Source organism: Clinocottus analis, unplaced genomic scaffold (genome assembly GCF_023055335.1).
Source record: "Clinocottus analis isolate CAN_PGR_092001 unplaced genomic scaffold, fCliAna1.0.p SCAF_12, whole genome shotgun sequence".
Lineage (NCBI taxonomy): Eukaryota > Metazoa > Chordata > Actinopteri > Perciformes > Cottidae > Clinocottus > Clinocottus analis.
Genome location: NW_027175843.1, coordinates 11,902,253 through 11,927,814, shown reverse-complemented (window position 1 = coordinate 11,927,814; position 25,562 = coordinate 11,902,253). Strand labels below are relative to the sequence as shown.

At 39.1% G+C, this 25,562-nt stretch overlaps 2 protein-coding genes across 3 annotated transcripts; both read left to right on the top strand.

Annotated features, from left to right (window-relative positions):
• Positions 1–344: 344 nt before the first annotated feature.
• On the top strand, positions 345–5,074 carry tank (TRAF family member-associated NFKB activator). Of its 2 annotated transcripts, none has more exons than XM_068572839.1 (8): positions 345–491; positions 1,335–1,476; positions 1,741–1,849; positions 2,023–2,093; positions 2,796–2,848; positions 2,945–3,063; positions 3,616–4,001; positions 4,656–5,074. In XM_068572839.1, the coding sequence occupies exons 2-8, from the start codon at positions 1,378–1,380 to the stop codon at positions 4,830–4,832; spliced, it is 1,014 nt and encodes a 337-aa protein (XP_068428940.1). In that variant the 5' UTR covers positions 345–491; positions 1,335–1,377; the 3' UTR covers positions 4,833–5,074. The 2 variants fall into 2 exon arrangements, with proteins under 2 accessions (XP_068428940.1, XP_068428941.1); XM_068572840.1 differs by lacking the exon at positions 345–491 and adding an exon at positions 727–858.
• A 15,364-nt stretch (positions 5,075–20,438) lies between these two features.
• On the top strand, positions 20,439–24,705 carry tbr1b (T-box brain transcription factor 1b). The gene is made up of 6 exons (XM_068572179.1): positions 20,439–21,162; positions 21,382–21,536; positions 21,744–21,865; positions 22,150–22,308; positions 22,528–22,589; positions 23,228–24,705. Exons 1-6 carry the CDS (start codon positions 20,471–20,473, stop codon positions 24,069–24,071), a joined length of 2,034 nt encoding a protein of 677 aa, XP_068428280.1. The 5' UTR covers positions 20,439–20,470; the 3' UTR covers positions 24,072–24,705.
• The last annotated feature ends 857 nt before the right edge of the window (positions 24,706–25,562 follow it).

Here is a 25,562-nt window from a genome sequence, read left to right as displayed (position 1 = left end):
CACAATAAAACAAGTTCAGTGGCCCTACAGTTAATGTGTCGCATGCCCCCCCAACAGGTTAATCTGGCCTTGCTTGTCACAGCTTTATTCACAACGAGGCAGGCTCAATACTTTCGACAGAACTTGCATAACATTCAATAAAGTTAAACACGGTGTTGGAAAGTAAAACGAGCACAGTCTAACTCTAGTTCGGGGACAGTTTTCACATGCAGAACAATCGGTTGCAGACGCGTAGGCTGGAAGAACCCTCAACCAGCTAACCACCCAGCGCTCCTCTGAGCTCGACGCTGATTGGCCAGGGCCGAGTAAAGGCGGAAGTCTACAGAGCAAGGGGATTCCCCGAGGGAAGTTCCCAACTCAACTAGGCTATGTAAAACATACATTGCCATATCCTCTCCGGCGCTTCGTAGCTTTGCATTTGAAGATTAGGCGAAGACGCTGCGGTTGGTGTCAAACCATAACTTGGACTTTTAACAGTTACTCGAATGAAGGTAAGAGGAGGTGCACTCACTGGCGACGGGGAGGCACGATCCGAGGAGTCGTCGTTCGGTCCCCTCATCCGCCACCGGCTGAATGAGCTAGGGCCAACCGGTCGGATACAGTTTAGGGATTACGGAACTGTGTGTATTAGCATTTGAGGCTTTGAATGCCACTTTACAGAGCCTCCCTGCTGCATCTCAGAGGCCAGGGCTGATACAGCGCAACTACTGTGGCTACACACTTGTGTGTGGGGCAGTGTTAACGTTACAGTGTGTTGAATATTGATCAATAATTGATGAGCAGCTGTGGGAGAGACTGACATCAGCCTCTTTTCTTGTTTGGCATCATCTCAACATAGCCATGTTAACTGTTACAATAGTAAGTATGCTGCTGCAATTGTCGCAGAGTTGTTTGAAAGTCTGTGCTGCTGCTGACAGTGGACAAGAACAGACACACAAGTACAGCTTATTTAGGACAGTGGTCTTAAACTAGTTATGGAAGAAATTGCAAATGCAAGTAACTTCATTTCCAATGGCTCAGTTGCTCATCAACACCATCATTTCTTACAAGGCATATGGTTGTTGATTGCAATTTGGCTTTTGCACTTAACATTATATTCTACCTGAACTGTCAATATTCTTTGGTAAAGAAGGTAAGAAATATGTTTACTCAGTTTTCTCATCACATTAGTGTTTTACATGAATCAACCGAATAATTTGATATTACTTTTTGGAGTTTTTGAGTTATTTTTATTATAATTTTCAAAGCGTGAAGACAAGTTGGCTGTGTGTAGAAACATTATATAACAAGCAATGTTATGTTCTAAAGTAGTAACATTGTGATTTTTCTTCCAGGGCTCATGTCTGCTGTGTCAGGGATGATCGTGGAGCACACGGCATGGAAAGGAACATCGGAGACCAGCTCAATAAAGCTTTTGAAGCTTATCGCCAGGTCTCCATTGAAAAGGACAATGCTAAAAAGGAGCTGCAACAAATGGTAACGACATGAGGGGAAAGACTTTACTCAAACTTTGTGTGAAATGTGCCAAACTTTACAAATTTAGCAAAAAATGATAACTCACAGAGCAGCTTGCTAAGTGTGTTTACTTGTGTTATTTTTGTGTCTGATCGCAAGAAATCAGTTTTGAAAAAAAATATGATTATTATTTATACATGTATATGAAAGTGTGACACAGACACATTGGCATAGACCAGATTGCGGATATTGGTGCTAAAAATAACACAAACCTAATTTTTACAGAGTGAATATTATGAGCGATACACTCAAAAACTTCAAAAGCAGATAGAGGACCAGCAGCAGTTGATTTCAAAACTTGAAGCTAAGTTATCAGCAACAAGGCAACCATCAGGTTAGTGCGACCTGCCAGATGATCTACCTGTTTTTATGCTGACAACCTCATTTACATTTCTACTGCATTGCTTTCTGGGCATTCATATTGGATTGTAATACATTTGACTGGATCTGTTTCATTGCATTGCCTCCTGTTCAAACTGTTAATTTGAACTGTTTTGGTTTCCTTAGGCGAAATGAAATGTGAGCCTTGTAACCATCTACTTGATGGGGCCAGCATGTATAAGAAAATACAGTACCCGGTATGTTTGCTACAGTGAGCTCTTTCTAAAACATTTTTTAAAATTTATTCTCGCATTTGAAAAAACACACGAGCATACCTACAGCTTCCTCTCACATAAACCTTGATTGTACTTCTGCTGGATGTTGTTGAACTGGCGTCAACACAGATGTTGTGAGAACACATATCAATGGGAAATCAACATAGCAGTAACTATACTGCTCAGAATACAGTTGATACAAATGTGATTCACACTGTCTAATAACTTTTGAGCACTGCTTAAGTGTCGATAAGTTCTCAGCATCCCCCTTTAAATTAGTCATTATTTATTTTATAAATCTTTTTTTTAAAAAGAGTTTGTAACTGTTGTTTACAAAGTTCTTTAACTCAATTAAGAGAAATTATCTCCTGATTCATTTGTTTTCCAAAGGTTTAATCAATCCAGGAAACCAATGTTACATTGCTGCTCTGATAGTATCCACCCTTTATTTTACTCCACACAAGGTGTATCCACATTTACTTCACCAGATGGTGCTAGAGGATAGTATCGCTTGCACAGTTAAGCAGAATGAGCTTTATTGTTCATTATTTGATGGGCCAGGAAACACTTTCCACTACTAAATGTCAGTTAGAGATGTGTAAATGAAATTGCAGATCCATTAACAATATGCCCTTAGATAATTGTTGGTAATGATTATTCTAAATGTAATGTGTCCTTTTACAGGAGAACACGGGCACTGTTGCTTCTAGTACGCCAGTCAACAGCAGCGTTGACTAGTATGTCTTTTTGTTTATTTATATTTTTATATAAATTATGAACATTACAGTTGAAGAATGGATTTTATTCCTACTCTTTATTTATTTCTTCTTCAGTCAGGACATGCTGCATGCGTTTGAAGCAATTCAAGGGAAATTCCGGCAGATTCGCTCTCTTACCAGGAGACAAAAAGATCACCTAAAAAGGTTCCATGGAGGAACCGATGCATCAAACGGTAATGATAACAATGTGTATATATATAATAATATTCAACAAGTAATAATACTGATGTTCCTTTTAGGCCTGAACCTAAATCCCCTTTTTTTTCTTAATTCAATTACTTAAAAGAAAATGTGCTTAATTGAAACAGGTTTGTATATGCAATTTCAACTTATGAGTTCACTTGCTTTTGAATTGCTTATTAAGATAATTAGATTGCAACACCTCTACTAGGACAGTGCTCGAATGCCTTGTTGTTCTTTTGATCCATAGCTTGCCATTGCTGTTTAAAAAGTGAGCTAAAAATAGTTAATATTCCACTGACAGATGCATAATGTGGGCTCTGGATACTTGCTGTATAATTATTCATACAATCATATATATAAAGTGTAATGAAACATTTGTTTTCTCTCTGTGTATTTATACAGTCGCATAAATAGTTGCATATTTATCGGTGAATACGTGCAACTTCAAATGTCAATGTCAAATGCTTATTTGTCATTAAAGCCGTTGTATGTCACCATAGCGACCAGGACATAAAATCTCATATTTTTTTGCCGCCTTACAGACCAGCGGTTCTCCATGCCCATCCAGTGCACAGACCGTACAGCGGAGGCAGAGAGACCCTCTTCCTCAGGAGTGAATATTCCACTCCCGCCTTTGTCTCTGGCGTCTCGTGGCGTCAGCCCAGAGGACAGGGACTTAGAAGACTCTCTTACTAAACTCAGTGTCAAATTCCCGCCCTCTGCGGACAGTGAATATGACTTTCTGAACAGTGCTCCAGAGAGACACACTGGTCTGACCATGCCCACAAAACGGCCTCTCAGTAGTGTCCCCTCCACATTGACAGAAGATGAGCCCGTGGAACTGCCCATGGCTTTTGTCTACCCTCCATCCCCCACCCACTCAACATCATCTTCGCTCTCCCAGGAGAGCGTGCGGGGACCCCAGCAGGTGAGAAACACAGGAGAAAGTCTGAGAAAACTAGTAGCAAATTATCAGTCTCTCATTGGTCTTCGCTAATGGATGAGTGAAGCAGTGTGAAGTCCATAAAAAAATCCCCTTGGCTTAACTTGAAACGTATTACTGTGTAATGTGTGCTGATTCTTTTTTTACTTAAGCATGGATGCTCTGGTTATATTTGGCATCCTTGCTAGAAAGTGTGAGCCAGATGGAAGCACATTACAGTGTCTGAACAAGTATGATGGTTAAATGGGATTTTTATTTGCTGATGTATGTGTATAAATGCAGAATAAAGAAATTGTGAATGACATGCAGTAAGATAATGGGTTCAAGAGTTTTTCAGAGCATTATTCTTTCCCTGTGTAACGGCCATCAACACAGGCATTTATAATAGGCGAGTCTGGTGTGATGGTGTGGTTGAACACATAAATAGTAAGATAATTAAACACTTGAGAATAGGCATTTGCCTTTATTGTTGTGGAGTATTTGCGGACACTATTGTGTTGCCATGTTCTTGTATGTCTTAAAGCAACAGATACTTCAACTGAAAGTCCAAGCGGTCCTGCATGCTTTAATAGAGTGAGTGTAAGGATTGTTAAAACTATTAATAATATATGGTTTTCTTTGGTTCATCCTGCTCCGCAGCCTCTCTGGAGCCCAGAGCTGTGTGATGCATCCGACGTGGGGACAGAGCTGGCGACGCCTCAGAGCAGCAGTCCTGATAAATGTGCTTTCTGCCACGCTGTGGTTCCTCAGGACCGAATGAACGGCCACCTCTACTCGCATTTCTCGCCTAAGAACGAAGCCGACAATCAACAGTGAAGGCAGCGACTGATGGGCCCAGGGCCACAACTACTCCGATACTTACTGTATTCATGGTCTCGTCCTTCCTGCCATGCAGAACATGCGCTGAACAGGATTTGAAATGACACTGCAATAAGACTTGAATCCATTTATTTAATATTGAAGAATTGAATGGTACACTTTCTTGCCCATTATATTTTTCTAATATCATGCTCAGATCTCAGATTTAACTCTAGTACAAATAAATGACGATGATGCATAACGTGTGTGTATATGTATATATATATATATATATATATATATGTATATATATATATGTATATGTATATATATATGTATATGTATATGTGTGTATATATATATGTATATATATACATACATACATATATATTTGTGTGTATGTATGTATGTGTATATATATATATATATATATATATATATATATATATATATATATGAGCAAATAAAGCATTCATTTACTCTTTCCATTTTTTATAATTTGATTTGTTTTTAATGTGGTTGTGGTATACTCTAAAGTGTATCGATGCATACACATATAAGGTGGACAAGATGTGTATTTATTTACTTTCCTTCCGCAACATGTTTATACATCTTTATTTTAAAAGAAATTGTAAGAAATAATATTGTTACAATTTTAATTTAAAAGAAACATGTTTGCCGTCGTACATTTCAAATAAATTCTATTTAACTCTAACTTTTTAAACTAAATAGAACATTTTAGATTAACAGCAAGATTTTATATCTCGAAACAACAGGATGTCACGTATTATAAATGTCAACAATATTCATCAAACCACTCAAATGTTTACAATTTACATTTTGATTAGCACTATTTCCACTCACATTATATTCCATTGGTTCTTCCATGTTGTGTATGTCAGCCAGTATAATTTGAAACAGCTGTATGTTATTCTTGGGGCAGAGTTGGGAATAGAACCAACCTAGAAATCATTTTCAAAGCTAGTATACCATGTATTCATTAAAAATGGCTTTCCAGATGGCAGAACCTAATAGGCACAATCTTATTATTAAATCAGATTACTAAATTCTTTGCTATTGGTATACTCATGGTTTTACCGAAGACAATATTATGCATTGTGTGTTGATAGGCACATTTATTTGAATGGACATTATTTGATGTGTTCTTTTCTCCAATCATGCTCGTATTTAATCAAGACATTCCAGGTATGCCAGTTTCAAATGTCATTATAGGCTAATATTAATAATTAATTAATAGTAATGAAAAAATATGGCAATTTCACAAAATGTTAATGAGACTAAACAGTGAAATGCAGGTAATTGTAATTTGGGAATGGAACAGATGGTGTTTCAATCACTGACATGTTTTACAGTATGAACACAACCTAACATTTGACTAAACCGGAGTCTTTTCCAAACAGCAACATCAGCTTTTGACTTCCGCAGTATTTATTCACACCTTTGCAAACAATTGACGTGATTTTCATCGTTCGGAGTGACGATGTTTGAAAAAAAAAACGGGGCCTCGTGTGTTGGATTGGCGTTGTGCAGAGAGGACCTTGCAGCCCTTCAGCTATGGGCTGGTAACACTTGTGCTGGGTAGACGAGCTGGTGTGAAGACTGCAAACAACCCTTTTTCTCTCTTTACAAGTGTTTGGTATTTTAACTTTATACGGTTTTTCAAAATCAAATACTGCTAATAGATGGATTGATTTGTTACATCAACCTTAAATACTTTTGCACTGCCCATTTCACTGTTTCATAAATGATGCAGTGATGTAGTAATGCTACCAACTATTCCAAACTAGTGAATAATTAGACTAAGATAAAGAAGCACTGCTAAAACACAACACATTTATTCATTTTTTTTTGGCAAATACATATCCCTAATGATTCTCTCTGGTTAATCTGTAAAGAGTCAAACATTGTGCAGCCTGCATGCTTTTCTCTCTGGGATCATGAACAGCTGCTTGCTCATAATTATGTTGTCATTCGTTGTTATTTGGAAGAGGAAACTCGTACTGACAGCTAGAATTTGTGTGTGTGTGTGTGTGTGTGTATTTCCGTACACTGTATATTTACACACTTTAGTACAGTCCACTTAAGCTCTAAGGCATTATTATTATTATTACCACCATTTCCAGTAGAATAGGATATATTTGTGCCATTTTTCTCCTCATGAGTGGCAGTAGGATTGAAATAGCTGTAACAAAAAATGAAGGAGGATAAAAAAAAAAGAAAAAAGAAGAAGGATATGGATTGAGATGGAGAAGTAGCAGGCTGATTAGAAGGTGTCAAAATTGCCAGGAGCAAGAAGGTGAAAGCAATCAGGGGTGAGAAGAGTGCAGCATTCGTGAGGGGCAACTAATTATCCATCTCATTTGTGGAGAGAAGCATTTGAGGCAGCTCTAGCCCAATGAATGGTGACAGATTGGTGCGGAGGAGAGGGGAGGTGTTAGAACAATGGAGCGCAACTCACCATCATTACTGCATGCTAATCAGGAGTGCTTCTGCACCACCAGTCAAGGCTGTAGAGAGTTTGGGGAGACTGGGATGTCACAGGCTTCAGGGGACCACAGTCCATTTAAAGCAGTGAAGAGAAGCACGAAACAGCACAGTATCGCTGTTGGCAATTATTTGAGCTTGTAAGTTATTTTATGCAGGCACTGATCTCTGTGGCCTGCGTTACCACCTTGTACTAAAGACGAGGTACTGGAGTATTTCTAAGTGGAGTAGTGGTCAAGTTTAAATCAATAAAATAAGAGTAGTAGTAATTTATGAGACTTCAGAAATACATTTCAAACTAAAATAATGACCAATTACAGAGAAAGGTAAGTAGAATGCACAATAAAACAAACATGAACAGTCTATATAAACAGATAAAAAATACCCCACTTTCTTCTGGCTTTATTTCTTAATATATATATATATATATATATATATATATATATATATATATATATATATATATATATATATATATATATATATATATATATATATACTGTAAAAAGACATACTGTGTGTTCCAACCCACACTGCCATACTATTTAGTGTGCCAGAAAAATATTTAGTAAGTCTTAATGTGCATCGCATATATGAGCAAAAGGCTTAAAGATCAAGGTACAATTTTATGACCAAGTAGAATGTCTCAAATGTAACTGTATGCAACTGTACTCTCTTCGCAAGGGCAGCTGTAGTATGTACTAAAAGTAAAAGAAAAGACATGTGACTTGAAACACAGTATTGGTTAAACAAATCCAAATCAGATCAGACTATTTCATGAAATTTAAATATGCATATAACAAAAGTAGTTTTCTTACATGCAGCACATCTTTACTGGTGTTACCAGCATTGTTAGTTATAATCAGCTTGGTTCAGAATGAGTTAAAGGGCTGTTTAAAGATGGATGATGCTGCAGCTGAGTATCTTCTGAGCATTGAAAAATGACACTGATTCTGTGAAATGGTGACACAAGTTTGCAATATTCAGTCTTGATGAACAGAACACCCTATTATTTTAAAAGCGCAATTCATAATCCACTTGCGCAAAAGCCTTATAAATCAAACTTTGGAACCTGTTATCACTACCCGTGACAGGCCTTTTGACTTTTGACATGCTGGACAACAAATTCTATTAATTTCGGATGCATCTGATACATTTTTGTTTCTATAATGGTTGTACATAAAGCAGGCCTATATTTGAGGCAAACATAAAAAAATGTTTATTTAAAATGTTCTTCATTTTTATCAATAAATCTACTGAAATGGCTAAAATCGCGCGTTTGTCTCGTAGCTTTCACCAGTGATTATTCCTGTTTTGCTCGTTACACCTATTGACAATTTTATACTGTATTTAATTATATGTATATATATATATATATGTATATATATATATATATATATATATATATATATATATATATATATATATATATATATATATATATATATATATATTATAAGAGCAGTAGACAATAGACTGATGAGGTACACAAAGTCATTGTTATCTTAATATTTAAACAATGGTTTTCAGATGTACCATTGCCAAAAGATGAAACACGAGTGGGGAGGGGTGGGGGGGGGGATGACATTGTTAAAGAGTTTAATCAAATCATGAAAACAAAACAGAGAGATAGCAAGTGGGTTAATGTCACCTGACTACAATGCCATCTTCACATCAATGTCATTACAATAATTAACAACTTTGGAGAGAAGCATATTCAACTGCCTGTGCACTGGTCACCGTTGGCATGAGAAACTGCCAACTCTCATGGTGTTGCGAGCTGAGAGTATCACCTCACAGTTGTCTTGCCATGCGTTGGGCTCCTCGTGCTCTCTGTGCAGCAGTGGTGGAGCCGACTTTGTGTTCCATTAAATGTGTTGAAGCCATCGCTGCCTGTGCAAAGTCTCAAAACCGCCTCCCCTCTCCACTGTGATTGTTTCAGTGCTGGTCTGAGAGCCCTGATTTCTGGAGCAGAGATTTGGCAGTCACAGCAAGTGATGACAAAGGCAGTGGTGAGATCGCACCCAGAACCCCAAAGGAGGCTCACATTTCAGGCGGACGGGAAGCTCTTCAATACGCAAAACACAAAAGCACTGATCGGTGCAGTCTGATGATGACATTGTCCTGAAAATCAAGTGTTTCAGCTGCCACAGTAAAGATGTATTTGCAGTGTTTATTTGTGGAGGATGGGGGGTGCGAGACATTTGTAAACTTCTGAACTTTTTGATGACACTTGGTTGCCAACTTGAAATAACTGTACGACTACAAGGCGAGCTCTCAAGACGTCATCCTCCTGTTATCTTATTGTCGCTGGTAAATCAGTGTATGTTGTTTTTTCCACATGACACATGGGGGTGGGATGGAGCCTGACGATGTTTGCGGAATGGAAACTTGCAATTCAGGGTTTAAGGCAGCATGAAAGAATCCAATCTTGGTTTAATGACCTAGCCTTGCTGGGCGAGGACGACAGGGAACATGCTCTTGACTTGTACTGAATTTGCCAATTAACACCTCCAATAACAGGCTGCCTCTGAACATCACCAATGTGGAGAGAGGAGGAGCAAGTCTCATGCACTTTGTCTTTCAGCCTCTGATCTTGTAATGATAAGGTCTGTGATTTCTTTATACGCTGAAAATATATTTTGCGTGATACACTGCTTGGTGAAATTTCACTCAAAGTCAAATTTTGCATTTATTCTTGCAATAGCTTTACAATAAATCCTCCCTTCACGAGCTGTGCCGTCACTGACTGGCAATGAGGTTGCTGATAATATTTTATTTTCCACGTGCTGCTTGAATCCTTATGTAGTTATTGGACATTCTATTTTTCGCACATGTCCATATGGCCATGTGCAGCTTCAATTAGACACATGGCTGGTATCTAAGATACACCGTGTTTAATTGGCTTTGTCCCTTCTTATTGTTAGACATGAAAATAAAACAACAGTGCTGTCCTCAATAGATATATCTACAACGATCTATCCCCCTCAAATGAGCTTCCTCATTCTAGTCCCCCCTCTGGTTTCACACATGCTTATCAGACTCACAAACAACACCTAGTACAGGTGTGAATATCAAAATCCCCAGTGAAAATCACAGTGGGTACTCGTGTGTTGTCCTCGGAGTCCTCTTACATGCAGCTTTGCATTGGGGCTGAGATGCTGCTGGCTAACAGCAACTGCAGAAACACCTTTGGCTAAGTGTAAGGTGGACCTTCTTACACCAAATGTACTTAATGACTGAAAAACCAGCACCCAGATCTAATTGAAAAAAGTGTTTCAGTGTACAGTAGCTGGATATTGCCCAGTACAATCACACCATAACACAGTAGTTTCACAATTCATTAGCAGGTACTTTAAGAATATACAATAAGTGAAATATGGTTGCATAATTGATAGCAGTTCACACCATAGGGAAAGTGCAGTGATCCATCTAATGATAGTAATAAAGTGTAGGGAATTTCACAGAAGAAGTTAACACTTGAGGTGTGAGCTGTGTATAGTTGTGACGACAGAGGCCTTGTCCTAACACTTTGTCAACATAACAGATACAAACACTGCAAAGACGTGAGTTCTATTCATGTCAGTAGGACTACTGACATGAATAGAACTCAATATCTCTCCTCAAGGTTATCAGATCATAGCGCTCGTGTCCTCATGCTGACCACCTTTGTGTCATGAGTAGACAAATGTGAGCCCTTGTAAGAGATGCGACATACAAATCAATTCATTTATTCAGTGTTAAGAAACCATCTGGCTTGATTAGAGCTGAAAGTCATCCTGGCAGACCAGTTTCCTGACTGACACCTCATAGAATTAGTGGGAGGACAGCTTCATTTACCGTCTTTGCTCAACTCCGTACACGGCTTATCATCTCGCTGCATTCTAAACTCAAATTTGAGCTGGAAAGTCGTCCACAAGCTCCATTTACCGCAAGTCTTTGTTACATTATTAAACAGATTCAGCATCTCTGGGTTGTTGTTTATTAGTCTTAGATAGTGAGATATAACACTTTTTGTGTTCTCTTTGTGGTAGCTGTGAAAATGGCACGCCATATGTAATACACTTGCTTGCTGATGGTCTTGCCAATTCCCCCAAGATCAGTCATTCCTGTGCCAACGCTCACACTTTCTCTTTGTCCTTGTGATTCGATTGAGCTTTGTGCATTGGATGGCTTTCTTTTTTATGCTGTGTCTGGTGTTTAGCTGTTGATTTGATGTCACTCGCGACCCAGCTAAAATAACCATTTGAACCAGAACATACGTGTGTTCACGTATACTTCCAAGCACATTTATTATAATCAGTCAAAGATATTTAAAGCACTAAAACAAGAGATGCATATGCATAGTCAACAGGAAAGCAAGTGGAAGACAGGAAGATAAACCAAAGCATGTTCCTGCTCCAGCGATGTTTTTTTTATCCCTTCTAATTCTGCACAAAACAAATTGGATGCATATTTTGTTCACACCTTTAGTAACCTGGGGACAGCAAGCTCAATTCTCCCTTGTCATACCTGTGACAACAACCTGCAAAGTGCTCCCAGTGCCCTAATCTGCGAGGCAGAGACCTGCTGCTGCTGCTGCTGCTGCATGAAGATGTTGTTTTCTTCTTCCTTAGCTGCTCGTCCCTTTTTCATTTTCATTTTTTTTTTTACATTTACACACCCACCAGAATCACACAAGGTACAAGAAAATATGTGAGTGTCTCACAGGCTACCTTATTTTTTTCACGAAAACATGGTGGTGCTCTGAAGAAGGCAATAAAGGCATACTGATGGTGTTTGATTTAGAAATGGCAGTCAGACTATGATTTTAGCATCAACAGATGGCCAGTAGATTGGTTTAAATGAGTAACACCACTGCCTGTTTTAGAGTTGGCTCAAGTAGTAGAGTAGTGTACTACTGTCTTATCATATCTCCTTGTGTGAATGGTGATGTCACCATGATAGATGCTACTCAAGTGGGATCAGACCTACTCAGTGATGCCTGTAGAGACCAGCTCTGGGAGATCCCTGTCTGGCTGCATTATTCAACAATACTCCTTACCTCTCCTAGGGAAAAGGGACTGTTGAATATTTGAAAGATACAATTTGATTTTTTATTTAAGTGTATAGATGTAGATGCTAGAGGGGGGGGGGAATAGAGATAGTGCCAGTCGGTGCAGCCTGGATGGTCACCAAGGCAACTTGCCGAGTTTTTCTAACTGATCTACGGGACTTCTTGGCCGTCTCACAAGGGGGACGTTTTGGAAAAGTGGGCTTCTTTGAGCGCCTTTTGACTGCGACGACTCATAATCTCATAATTATTGCTACCAGTTAGTTTAGTATTTGATCAAACCTTCTTGCGCCAAGCTTTCCAGTCACCTGAATGTCTTGAATGGGTATATGTGTATGGCTGTGCCAGGTGCTACTCCCATTACACCATGCTGAACACTTCTAGACCTCAAACTGCCACTTAATGTTTCTCTATGATATTCAGAGTAGTAAGATAGCAGCAAATAACTATTTTTAATTTAAAGATCAATTGAAAAATGTTATTTAAATGAATTCCAGTGGAGAAACCTGTTACAGTGCTTTTACTTCCTGTGTGTTGGTGCCCCACAATGTGCAACTGGTGCGCTTTAAATTTCTTTGGCCCTTTCTCTTCGTACATACAGCCTGAGTACACTTTCTCTTCCTGTGAGCGTTGTTATCTGAGCTTCCCTGTGCTTTGTTCACATAGTCATGGCTGTGCTTGTCTTTTAGTGCATGTTAGTGCATGTGTACGGACCCCACTGGCTACTTTATTGGTGTCATACTGCATTGGTTCATATTGGTGGTTACACCTGATGATGCAATCCTGACCGACAGTCTTATGATGGAAGCATAGGTTCCACCTCAGGGTAAACAATCCCAGGTCTGTCAGCAGTGTTCCTGTTATTTGCACGTTACTACCGTCTGCCCTGTTAACGCTGTTCGCAACATTAGCTGCGAGCCGCCGGCTCGACTGTCGCCATGTTGAGAGCCGTGTGCAAGCGAAAGATATTTCTGTAAAACATATCAAAAGGTACCGAGTCTTCTCTGGATTGCAGGGCTGTTTTGTTAAATTGAATGTATCAATATTTCAGTTGCAACAGAAGAAAGGAAATCTGCTCATTGATAACGTACCAGACATTGTGCCAGACAGTGTTAGCCTATTCTCAGAACAGCAGCGTAAAAAAAAAAAACATGGCTGCAGAACCACTGCTCAGATCCTGATGAGCCAAGCGGAGTATTGATCCATCTGGCTCCGAAGACACTGTCATGTCACCTTTGCATTTAAGTGTTATCTTGTCAGCTTCAAATGATCTAGCTGTCAGATCTGGAAAAAGCCGGCCTGTGTGATGTTGCTTTGTCTCTAATGTCCAGCTGTTACCACAACAGTCTGTACCAGCAACGCATTTAAATCCAGTGTTCAGACTGTGTTTTCCACATGTCAAGATGTATTTCTCTGTTGCATAGCTGTTGATCTGGATTTTATCTGTTGATAATGTTCATATTATTGTGTATTTTTAGACAGGTATTTTCCACATCATGCATTAAAGTTGATCCTCAGCTTCAGTTAGTTTTCATCATCATATTTCCTTGATGTCAGCCACACCTTTAAAATTTTTTAAATGACATTGAATGTATTCAGAAGCTCACCTCAAACCGAGTGCAAATTGCTTTTAATGTCTTTACTGCAGATGTAATGGATGGTTAAAGGCTTTGAATCCAGTCTTTGTGGTGAAAGGGCACGAAGTCTTTGAACCAAGGTGTGGTAACAGGGTGAACATTTGAAAGCCATTTCTCTATCAGTTAATGCAGCCCACATAGCGCCTAATGATAACACACCCACTGCAGTGCACTCACAGCACTAATTTTCATGTTTTCACTCACACCCGCTGGAAATTTTTAGTCGTTCTACGACATATCTTTTCCTTTATTCTCCTTCTTCTTTTCTCATACACAACCTAGTGTCCAATGTCTCATTTAGTCCCAGTGTAGTGGCTTCGTTTGGTCATTTAAAAAGTCAATCACTTTTTTTTAAGGCTCTTGGAGAAGCTGCCTGGTGGCTGGAGAACGATCAGGCTGCTGTAAGCGCAACAGTGGGACACCAGCAAGTAGTTTACACTTGTTCGAGCATACTAGCGCGACTGCGGAGATGGATTATTTCTTGATTTCACAGTACTGTCTGTATTTCTCATCTTTTTAATCAGTGTGAAATGGTGGCACTGTGTGATGTATTCTTTCCTGTATACCATTCCTGAAACATGTGATGTCGTGTGGCACTTGTGCAGCAGTAGAGATTCAACATTCATATAACTGAAAAAAAGCAAAATGGATCACAACATGTATTACCAATGGTAAAGTTTGTCATGAAAAGATAAACAGGTTTTCCCGTTGTTTGTTTGTGACAGCGAGATGTGAGCGGTGGAGACATGAATCACGTCACATTTATTTTTCCTCTCAACTTGGAACATGGTTCTTCTCCCTGCAGAATTCAGAACTGATCATTAACCTTTCCTTTAGTTCTTTCCCTTGCCTGGTCACATTTCCTCTCTATTTGGTTCCTGGCCCCATATGCCACTTTCCTATTTCCTGCCTGCAGACAGCAGGGAGTAGCTCTATTATCACCTTCCTAGAGCTGTCTTTGAATGTGAGAGGCAATTCCATTTCACTCAGCCATGGGGAGGAGGAGGAAGAGGAAGAGGAGGACGAGGAAGAGGAGGGAAAAAACACACCATAGAAATTGGTTTAAGGTTACTTCTTATAGTCGAGTGTAGGGCTATGTTGTATTTGCTCGCATTGCTTGAATTTAAAGATTATATGACTCACAGTCTCTTGAAAAGGTACAGGTTTTCAGTTGGAATAGTTCCAAATCAGAGCAAAGGTTAAGTGCTGTGTATCATGTCTGGTTGTTGTGTGAACACTTTATCGTCAGGTCCATTTATAAGTCATCTTTTGAAATATTAACAATCCTAAAGCAGCTATATTACAGTGCTGTGAAGCTGTGCTAAACATATCTAAGATCTCTCTAATGCGTTCACTCTCAAGTGTGTTCTCTCCTTTTACCGACATTTTACTCGTAGTCTGCGTTATTTTTGGACTTCCCTAAGTCTTATAGCAGCTTTTATGCGCCTCTAGTTCTTTGGAATGGTAGGGCTCTTGACAATATTGCTCCTGGATAAATTAAACATGAGTTACGTAGAGTGATAATCTGTGGGCCTCTCTTTTCACACTGCATTCCCAATGAGCTGTGTGTTGGCCTGGTGTTGTTGCCTGTGATTTTAATGAAGATTATTCTTGTAACACGACAGTCGCCTGCTTGCTCCTACTCTCCCCCCAAAATATTTTCTCTTCAAATTGAGAATTTGTGTTCTTTTGAGGAATATGTGCAGCATTTGTTTTTTTGAAAACGTGTTTTTGTTGAAGGTTAATCACCAGTTAATCGCAAATATAATTAAAGATATTTAGATACCACATTTTTTATGTTGATTAATACGATAACAGGTTTTTGAGTCGGTGTTTTTAGATCACACATTCATGTCAACCTGGTGATAACCTAGGTATTGATTAAACAGTATGCTGGCAGACACATCTTTGACTGGATTATTATTTATTTTCATTTTGTCGAAGCATCGCGGGCTCGCATGAAAAAGAGCAAAGCTGCAGTTACTGGATTAAAATCTTCTGTTTTCTATTGTTCCGCTTTAGGCTGATAGTGCTCAGGGATACCTCAGAGGATCCTCAAAGGAGTAAGTGCACACTTCATGGCATGGCTACTCTTAAAATGGAACTGATGTTTTATAAATAATTTCAAAGTTACAAACATCAGCCTTACAATCACAGCGATTCAATGATATTCATTTGGCATAAGTCAGTTTCATTTCTGTGTGCTTTTCATCAGAAATGGCTTAAAAAGTAGAGTTAGTCTGAATTTTTCATGCCTTGGGCTTACCGGGGACAGGGGCCATGTTCTTCACTTGCAGACGTCTGACAGTGCATGGCAGCAGAAATAACAAAATGGTCACAAACCCCAACTGCACTTCTTGGGTCACACAGGCTCTTTAAAATTTAAAGAGACTAGCAACAAACCAAACAGTTGATAACGGGTCAGTCGCAGGTGATAAAAGAAGTTTTCGTCGGGGCATTAGCCTTTCCACTAACTTTGCGATTCCTGACATTATATCCTCCCCATTTGTTTAGCCACATAAGACATATCAGAGAGCGGTTGTAGGCATTACTCTCTGAAGGTGTGTAGTACCCAGAGGATTGCAATATATCACACATGCTACTTTGCTCAAGAATTGGTACGAGACAAAATTCACACATTAATAATTATGCATTCATTTTTACATTTCATCATCTGTATCAACTATATTCTGTTATTTTCAAAAGGGGGGAGGCTCCATTTAGCAGTCTGGATAGCTCATGCATTATCCCATAAGCATACTATCCATGCGTTAATTGCCACAACTGACAGGAATAAAAAGACAGAAAATTACTAAAAATGACATCTGCTTTACCCTCTGCCTTTCATATGGCATGAGAACATGAAATGGCATATTGATGATGTTTAACACAGGACTATGTTCATGACCTTTCAACAAATATTAGATAATAATCCAAAAACAATGCAATTAATTTAATGTGAGGGGTATGTGGTGAAATCGTAAAATGATAACTGTGAATAAACAGACCTTTTTTTTTTTCATTCCCTCATTTATATTTCTCACAAACCAACAGTGTGACTTTGTTCACCTAATAAGAAAGTCATTTGGAGAGTAAATAGTGCAGAAATAGAGAGAGTAATATATATTATTATTATAACAATACATATACAGTTATAATCTCTGTTTTCTTACATTGTTCTCTGCTCCAGATAAAAAAAAAAGCACATGTATAAATATTTGTTTTGGGTGAATAATCTCTAGAGTGCCGGCTCAGGTATGGTATTGGCACACACGCCGTGTCACTTGTATTTCCACTGAACATCACAATCACCTGTCCTGAGGGTAATTTGCTGTGAGGTTTGTGGTAAAGAATCGCGGTTGGGTCTGGACATCAATAATGAGCAGGTGTAGGAGTGCACTTCTGCCGAGACGCGTGTCTTGGTGTGTCCAGGGAGCGCGGCTAATAAGGGTTTAAAAGCCACAACTGTCCACTCCGCCCCTTAACAGGCCTCCAGCTGTCTTTCCTGTCACTGAGCACCCTGATTCCCTCTGACAGAGCAGATCACTGATGGCAAGAAACCACAGGGGGGAATAGTTTTGTCAACAAAGTGCAAAGCACCACCAAACTACATCAGATTAGTCATGTAATTAAAGACTTAAGGTAAATACAGGTTTGTCTTGTTTTTTTTATTTTTATTATTATTATTTTTTAAATCAAAGACCCTTGAAGAAAGGAAGAAATACTTCACTTTGATTTATTGATGGAAATTGCAATGTGACGTCTGGCAAACAACATATAAATAACTTAAAGGCCATCTTAAATGCATTCCCATGAAATTTTTAGTGCCGCTGTAATATAAGCCACTACCTGTCATGAATCCCAAATAACCTTGGCTCTCTCCTCTTAGTTCAGCCCAGTGTGCCTCATCCCTTATTACTGGCCTGACAAGGAAATGTTTACCCATCCGACAAGAGACACGCCATTTCATAGTCGGAAAAAGCAATTTCACCTGACTGGAGTAGCACACTATGTCCCCATATCCTTGCTGGCTATAATTTTGTTGTCATTTTGTGTGCTGTGATCATATCATTGAAGTGACAGTGCTGGGCATTAGGTAAAGTCCCTAAGCCAGTGCTCACTTTCAGGCTTTTTCTCTCCTTGTCATTCACATTGATTAGATTAGACCCAGGTGGCAAACAGATTCCTTTGCCACAATAATAAAAAATGGTGATACAGTAGCTTGAAAAAAAAAGCATGTTGTTTTACGCTCAACTGAACATTGTTAACCCAAACTGGTGTAATAGAAAAAGGTATTTTTTTAAAATAATTATATATTTTGGTATTTTCACAGATTATTGAATGATTATTCAAAAGTAGATCTTGGTTTGTTGCAATTGACTTCATTTTGTATATACTATTCCTGCATTGACAAATTGCAAATGTATTATTAGTTAGAAGAATGACAAATATGAAGTAGAAAGAGCATAAATATGTTTCATAAGGACCCATTGCATTTACCCCATCTGGTCAATGGTGGGTTTGAGCACGGCAGAGGAAGAGATCCTAATCTGCAGCATGCTATCTCCCAGAGGGACGAGGCTGGCCGGGCAAAACAAATCAGCCCCCCTCCTCTCTGGTTATGTCCACTAGCCGGCTGAGCCAATCGAAAGAAAGGATTTAGTCTGATAAACAGGCACCAGAGCACCTGGGGAAACAAACTGAGTTGCTCTGCACGGGTGATTCAACAATTGGTTTGTTCAGGGGAAAATAAGCAAGCCCATTTTGCTTATTAAAGATCAGTGATGGAAGTGAACCATAATCCTGTAATGAGGAGAGCAGAGAGTGGCCTCTTTTGCGTGGGCACAAACAAGCCTGTGCTTGCATGTTTCACAGGAATAGAGAACTGGACCGTATAGCTCTATACTGTAATGACCCCTCTTGTTAGCTTCAGAGATTCATGGCAGTTCCTCAGAGATATACAACCTTGTGGATGCACCAGTGAAACAGGCTTTGATTGGTCTCATCTCTTCTCTGGTGGGTTAAAGACACTGCAGTAGAGATAAACCAAAAGTTATTTCATGATTGCAAATGGTCAAGTTTACTGCTTTATATTAACAGAAGTTTCTATTTTTTTTTGTCTACCCCTTATTTACACACACACAAATTATGCAATTGACTAGATGTCTATAAAAAAGACCAGTGTTTATTCATTCCCTGACAGAGTTCATAAGGGATACATGTCATTATTGTTCATATCCAGTGAATCATAAATGATTGAATCAAGTGCAATTTAAAAAAAGTATATCTTTATAGAATAAATAGTGCGTTCAAGCACTCCACTTGAAAAGCGATTTAAGTTCATTAGGAAGGTGGCGACAATCAATTCAAATATTTCATCTTATCTTATGAAAACCTTTATCATCCTGACAAAGTTGCATTTCAATGCAGTGAAGACTTCAGGTAGTTTGGCTCAAATGGGGAAACATATTTATTTTTGTGGATTCACATACTATGTTCTATTGGATTTTATCTGTTAAACATACTTCAACCAAAGACATGGGCAGTTATCTCAGAGATCTGCATCCAGTGCTGACATTAAATATGATGTTAATTTGAATGTCCTTTGTGAGAAACACAGATTTCTGTTCATAATGGTTCAACCAATCAAACTTAATATGAGTTAATAAACCTGTACAACTTGTCTCAAAATATTTCATGGAGCAATATCAAAATTATTCTAACATATTTTCTTTTACTTTCGGTAAAGATGTATTTTCCACAGCAGCCCTGTTATCAGTCCACTGGTTCATAACTTTAAGGCATCAAATATTCATCAGCACTGGGACTCATAAACACATCTTCAGTGGGACGCCATGATTTCACGCTATACCACAAACATTTTAAGGCATCAGATGCACTGCCTGTCATGGACTGTCATTTTTGGTGTGTTAATAATACATCTTGGTTTCTTAGGCAGACATACTTTGGCACTCATAGCGCATAAATAGGTAAATAACGCGGATAAATAGGTAAATAACGCAGCTGACAATCTTTAGAACCCTTATACTTATACCCATATATATATATATATATATATATATATATATATATATATATATATATATATATATATATATATATATATATATATATATATATATATATATATATATAATCAAATATAGGCCCATGTCACACTAAAAAAAACAATCAATTTGTTCACAGCGCTCTTCAGTTCGTGCTAATTAAGAGCTGTCTAATTAAATTATAGCCTTGAGTTAACCAATGGCAGCGCTCGTTTCATTAGCAAAGCGGGGAGAGTGATGCAAGAAAATCCTTCCTGATTGCAGGATGGTGTCAATTGGCTAATTTGCTGCCTTCGCCACAAGTCATAGCAAGGCGTTTTAGTGTGAGATTAGGAACGACGCGTGCAAAAGCTGGCGATATAGGTTGAGCAAATAGTTGCTTCTCATTGAGCTATGCAGGTCGAGAATTGCATCTCGCCGGCGAGTGATCTCTCCAAGAAATTTATGAATGTGGGCAGTGGCTTTTCCAGCTCCGGTGGATCAGAGCTCTCGTTGCAGGACCATCCTATTATATCTGCAAGTGACAACCTGGAGAGAAGTTCACCTCTGAAAAAAAACTCTAGGGAGATGACGAATCAGTCAGAGGCAGACAATTTCCCTGACTCCAAGGACGCATCGGGGGACGTCCAGAGGGGCAAACTCTCTCCTGGTCTTCACGGAGTCTCTGACATCCGTCATAATTTCGATGGATCTGCAGGAGAAAGGTGCATCTTTTCTCCATCTTCCCAGCCACAGTCAGTCTCAGCAGCTCCCAGTGCCATGTTCCCTTACCCGACCCAGCATGGACCAGCGCACCCGGCTTTTTCTATTGGAAGTCCCAGCCGTTATATGGCCCATCACCCGGTCATAACTAACGGAGCTTACAACAGCCTTCTGACCAACACGTCTCCTCAAGGCTACCCGACAACGGGCTACCCGTACGCGCAGCAGTATGGACACACTTACCAAGGAGGGGCTTTTTACCAGTTCTCCACGGCGCAAGCGGGACTGGTTCCGGGGAAAGCGCAGGTGTATCTGTGCAACAGGGCCCTGTGGCTGAAGTTCCACAGGCACCAAACGGAGATGATCATCACGAAGCAAGGACGGTAAGTGCACCGATACAGGCTGGCCTCTTATACACCTGCAGCATTTCTGCTGTTAGTTTGAAAGTGATGTGTATTAACATCGAATTACTATCATCGCTATCATACCAAGTCAAACGGAATCAAGGCAAAACAAGGTGGAAATATCGCCTGATTTATGTGCATTTTTATTTTTTTATTTTCTTTTTTTTTTATAAACGTGTCTTTCTTTATTTTCCACAGACGAATGTTTCCATTTTTAAGCTTCAACATTTCTGGCCTTGACCCAACCGCTCACTACAATATATTTGTGGATGTAATACTTGCCGATCCAAATCACTGGCGATTTCAAGGAGGCAAGTGGGTGCCATGTGGAAAAGCAGACACAAATGTAACAGGTACTACAACTAATTTGATTTAATTAAATGAACATGATTAATTTCGTAGTATAACTTTTTGTTTTTGCTTGTATATATTTTTTTACCACAGTAAAAATGTAACCGTTTCACATTTACAGTTTAAAATCCGGGCAAACGAATTCATGTTTCACATCGAAGCACATTTTGTGTTTTAATTCTTTGTATTTCATCGTATTCTCTTTTTAGGAAATAGGGTTTATATGCACCCAGACTCACCAAATACCGGAGCGCACTGGATGCGTCAAGAAATATCATTTGGAAAGCTAAAGCTTACAAACAACAAAGGAGCCTCCAACAACACAGGACAGGTAATGCATCATATACCCAATGCTGCAATTATAAATGCATTTTGTGTCATTTTTGTTACAGCAGATGGACAAATGCAATGATTTTTCCAAGTCACCTTTCTTTGTTTTCCGCACAGCATTATTATTTCCTCAAGAGTGGCTTACTGCCTTATACACTGGTATCAACTACAGCGCAATGCTGTTACAATATTCATTGAAATATATAATCGAGTTAAAACTGTTTTACGTTCACCATCTTTCCAAAGTTTGAAGCTGAGTTTCTGATGTGCGTCTTGCATCTCCAGATGGTGGTTCTCCAGTCTCTCCACAAGTACCAGCCCAGACTCCATGTGGTGGAAGTAAACGAGGACGGGACAGAGGACACCAGCCAAGCAGGACGAGTCCAGACTTTCACCTTCACAGAAACGCAATTCATCGCCGTCACAGCTTACCAGAATACCGACGTACGACCACTTTGTAATTCACACCACACTGCAAATGACTCCCGAAAAGCATTTCTTCATTTTTTACAGATTACATATCATTGAAAAAGGCAAATTAATTCTTCAGATTTTCAAGTGATAGTTATTTCACTTTTTTTGGAACAAATTAGAACGACATGGATTTTAATATAATTAAGAAAATGCATTTTTTTTTCTAATCGATATATTACTTTTTCACAGATTACGCAACTGAAAATCGATCACAATCCGTTTGCTAAAGGATTTCGGGACAACTACGACACGTAAGTTTTTCTTTTATCCTGAAGATTTTTTTTACTTTAATTCGATTGTAATTTTAAGTGTGTGGCCTCTTTGTTTTATGACATGTTGCTGAAATACGGTTTAGGATTATCATACACAATAACATATTGGATAACATTTTATAATCCTGTTGATTATGGCTTTTAATTGGTATCCAAATTTGAAAGAAAAATTAAAGAAAAAAAAATACGAAAGAAACGAAATAAAAAAAGGAAGACATGTTTTCACTGACAACAGCTGAAGCGATGCAGTTTAGATTTTAACAGAAATATTTGAATTTAAAGTCTTGAGAAAATATTCCTTTAAATTGTTTGATTCGTCATTGATGACACCACTTCTCGTTCATGTTAAGGCTTGTTTTGCTAAAAAAAAAAAATAACACGAATACTGACCTTTAAAATACCTGAACAAAGCGATATATTTTTGACAATGCAATGTTGCATCGACATAACGCAGCGTGCCATTTGGAAAACACCCCACTTGCGTAAAGATTAGGTTTGATACATATTTTGAAATCATGCAATATGTATTACACATGCCTTTGATTTATAGAGAACCAGCTATAGCGCACATCTTGAATCACTGAATTGTTTCTCTGTTTTTCCCTCCATCTTTTCAGTGTCTACACAGGCTGCGACATTGACCGCCTAACTCCATCACCGGGTGACTCTCCGCGTTCACAGATCGTGCCGGGTGCGAGATATGCCATGCCTAGCTCTTTCCTGCAGGACCAATTTGTCAGCACTTATGCCAAATCTCGCTTTCACCCTGGCGTGGGGACTGGTCCTGGCACGGAGCGCAGCGTCCCACTCGGCAACAGCTTGCTGTCCCCGCAGCAAACCGACGATCCCACTGTTGCCACCCCCCCGCAGCGATGGTTTGTCACCCCTGCCAACAACCGACTGGACTTTGCTGCCTCGGCATACGACGCCGCTGATTTCGCCGGTAACGCGGCCACCTTGCTGTCCTACGCAGCGGCCGGAGTGAAGGCTCTTCCCCTGCCGACTGCAGGCTGCTCCAACCGGCCTCTTGGCTATTACGCAGACCCGTCCGGCTGGGGAGGACGCACGCCGCCGCAGTACTGTGGCGTCAACAGCAAACCCAGCTCGGTCTTTTCCTGCTGGCCCGCTAACTCGCTCGGTGGCCGAGCAGGTACCAACTACCTGGCCGAGGAAGGAGACTCCATCACGACAGAGAGGTCGCCGATCGGCGGCTCGGACGAGACCAAACCCAAAGACATGACATCCGAGTCGAGCTGGATAGAGACGCCGTCCTCCATTAAGTCAATTGATTCGAGCGATTCTGGTATCTTTGAACAGGCCAAGCGGAGAAGAATCTCACCTTCTGCCACGCCGGTTTCAGAGACAGTGTCCCCGTTAAAGTCTGAGCTGCTGGCACCGAGAGAGTGTGAGAAAAACGGCATAAAGGACATTGGTTATTACAGTTTCTATCCTCACAGTTAAAACAACAGAACAGTGAATCAATCAATCTGTCTATCTATCTATCTATCTATCTATCTATCTATCTATCTATCTATCTATCTATCTATCTATCTATCTATCTATCTATCTATCTATCTATCTATCTATCTATCTATCTATCTATCTATCTATCTATCTATCTGTTAATCAAAATATGAAAGGACTGACACCTCCACGTTTTATGGCCAAAGTGTAAATTATTACATGGCTTGGGCGCCTTGTTTCCAGAAAACACTGTAATTGTGAAAATAATGTATATAATATTGAGCATTTGGTGATAGTGATTGAATGTACACAGAATAGATCCGATTAAGTGTTTTAAAAAAAAAAACTAGCCTAGTAAACTAAATCGATAATATTGTACATTAAATGTTATTGTGTAGCATATGCTGACATATTAATCCCTGTCAGTAAAAAAAAAAATGTATTTTGTACTTTATCGATGCTATAGGCTACCAAAAGTGTATGACGATCACTGCATTCTTATCCGTGATTAAATGTTGGTAAAGTAGACTAAGAGTCTTTTTTTCTTTCTCTTGGTTATATTTCATGGCTTGTAAATGATGTTGTGAAAATCTCTGTATCTGCTGTAATGTGATTCAAACATAATAAATGAAGTTATCATCAGGACAAGTAATTCAGTTGTAATACAGTTTGTTGTTTTTAATAAACTGATTTGCATTTTAACAGACAAATAATGTGTATAGGGACAGTTTATCAAAGCTGTTGTATCAGGACACTGCAGTTATATTTTAATTTCACAAGAAATAATCTTAATTAGATGATGACTTGTTTTTCTCTTATGTGATTCAAACGTCCGTTTCATGGTAATGAGACTTCCACGTGGCAAAAAGGGCAGAGCCAAAACAAGTTAAATTCAAAAGAGCCCAGAAGTATGGGGGACACTAATAACGTGAATGTGCGCCACTGTCATAAGTGTCATTTTCATATCCGCCAAAATTCAAAGTTGACCAGTTGGTTATTAACGATTATGAAAAGTAACACCTGATATTTCTTTGACAAGATTTCTGCAACAACATTTGGTTGAAATGTTGTCTCAGTGGGTGAAAACAACAAAACAAGTTGTGAAGTTGGCAAGTCTTCATGTGCCAAAGGAAGTGACACTTTGAAAGGGAGCATTGTGCCTGTGAGAATGTGTAAGGACCAGAACAACAGGGGTAAGAATAAAATCAAGTATACAAGTTGGTTTTATTGTTTACTTTTACTTTAGACTGCAGACCAATTGGTTATTTAATACTAACTGAATGATTCAATCATTATTTAATAGCTGCCGTTATCATTACTTTTGAATGGCGCCATAAAAAATATGTTAAACACTACCATCAAATGAATGAAGTTAAGCAATCTGATTAAAACTGGAAGATGCAGAGATTTGTTCTCTAACAGTCAGCGAGGTTTTCCCAGAGATAAACAGCAGATGGCGATAATTGCATGCAGGTCCTGTAATCAAAC

Bases quoted from the DNA above. Each gene is read 5' to 3' on its own strand.
- tank (XM_068572839.1), top strand. From the start codon at position 1,378: ATGGAAAGGAACATCGGAGACCAGCTCAATAAAGCTTTTGAAGCTTAT. The intron at 1,477-1,740 runs GTAACGACATGA...TAATTTTTACAG, and splicing joins AAAAGGAGCTGCAACAAATG to AGTGAATATTATGAGCGATA. The intron at 2,094-2,795 runs GTATGTTTGCTA...GTCCTTTTACAG, and splicing joins ATAAGAAAATACAGTACCCG to GAGAACACGGGCACTGTTGC.
- tbr1b (XM_068572179.1), top strand. From the start codon at position 20,471: ATGCAGGTCGAGAATTGCATCTCGCCGGCGAGTGATCTCTCCAAGAAA. The intron at 21,537-21,743 runs GTACTACAACTA...TTCTCTTTTTAG, and splicing joins AGCAGACACAAATGTAACAG to GAAATAGGGTTTATATGCAC. The intron at 22,309-22,527 runs GTACGACCACTT...ACTTTTTCACAG, and splicing joins CAGCTTACCAGAATACCGAC to ATTACGCAACTGAAAATCGA.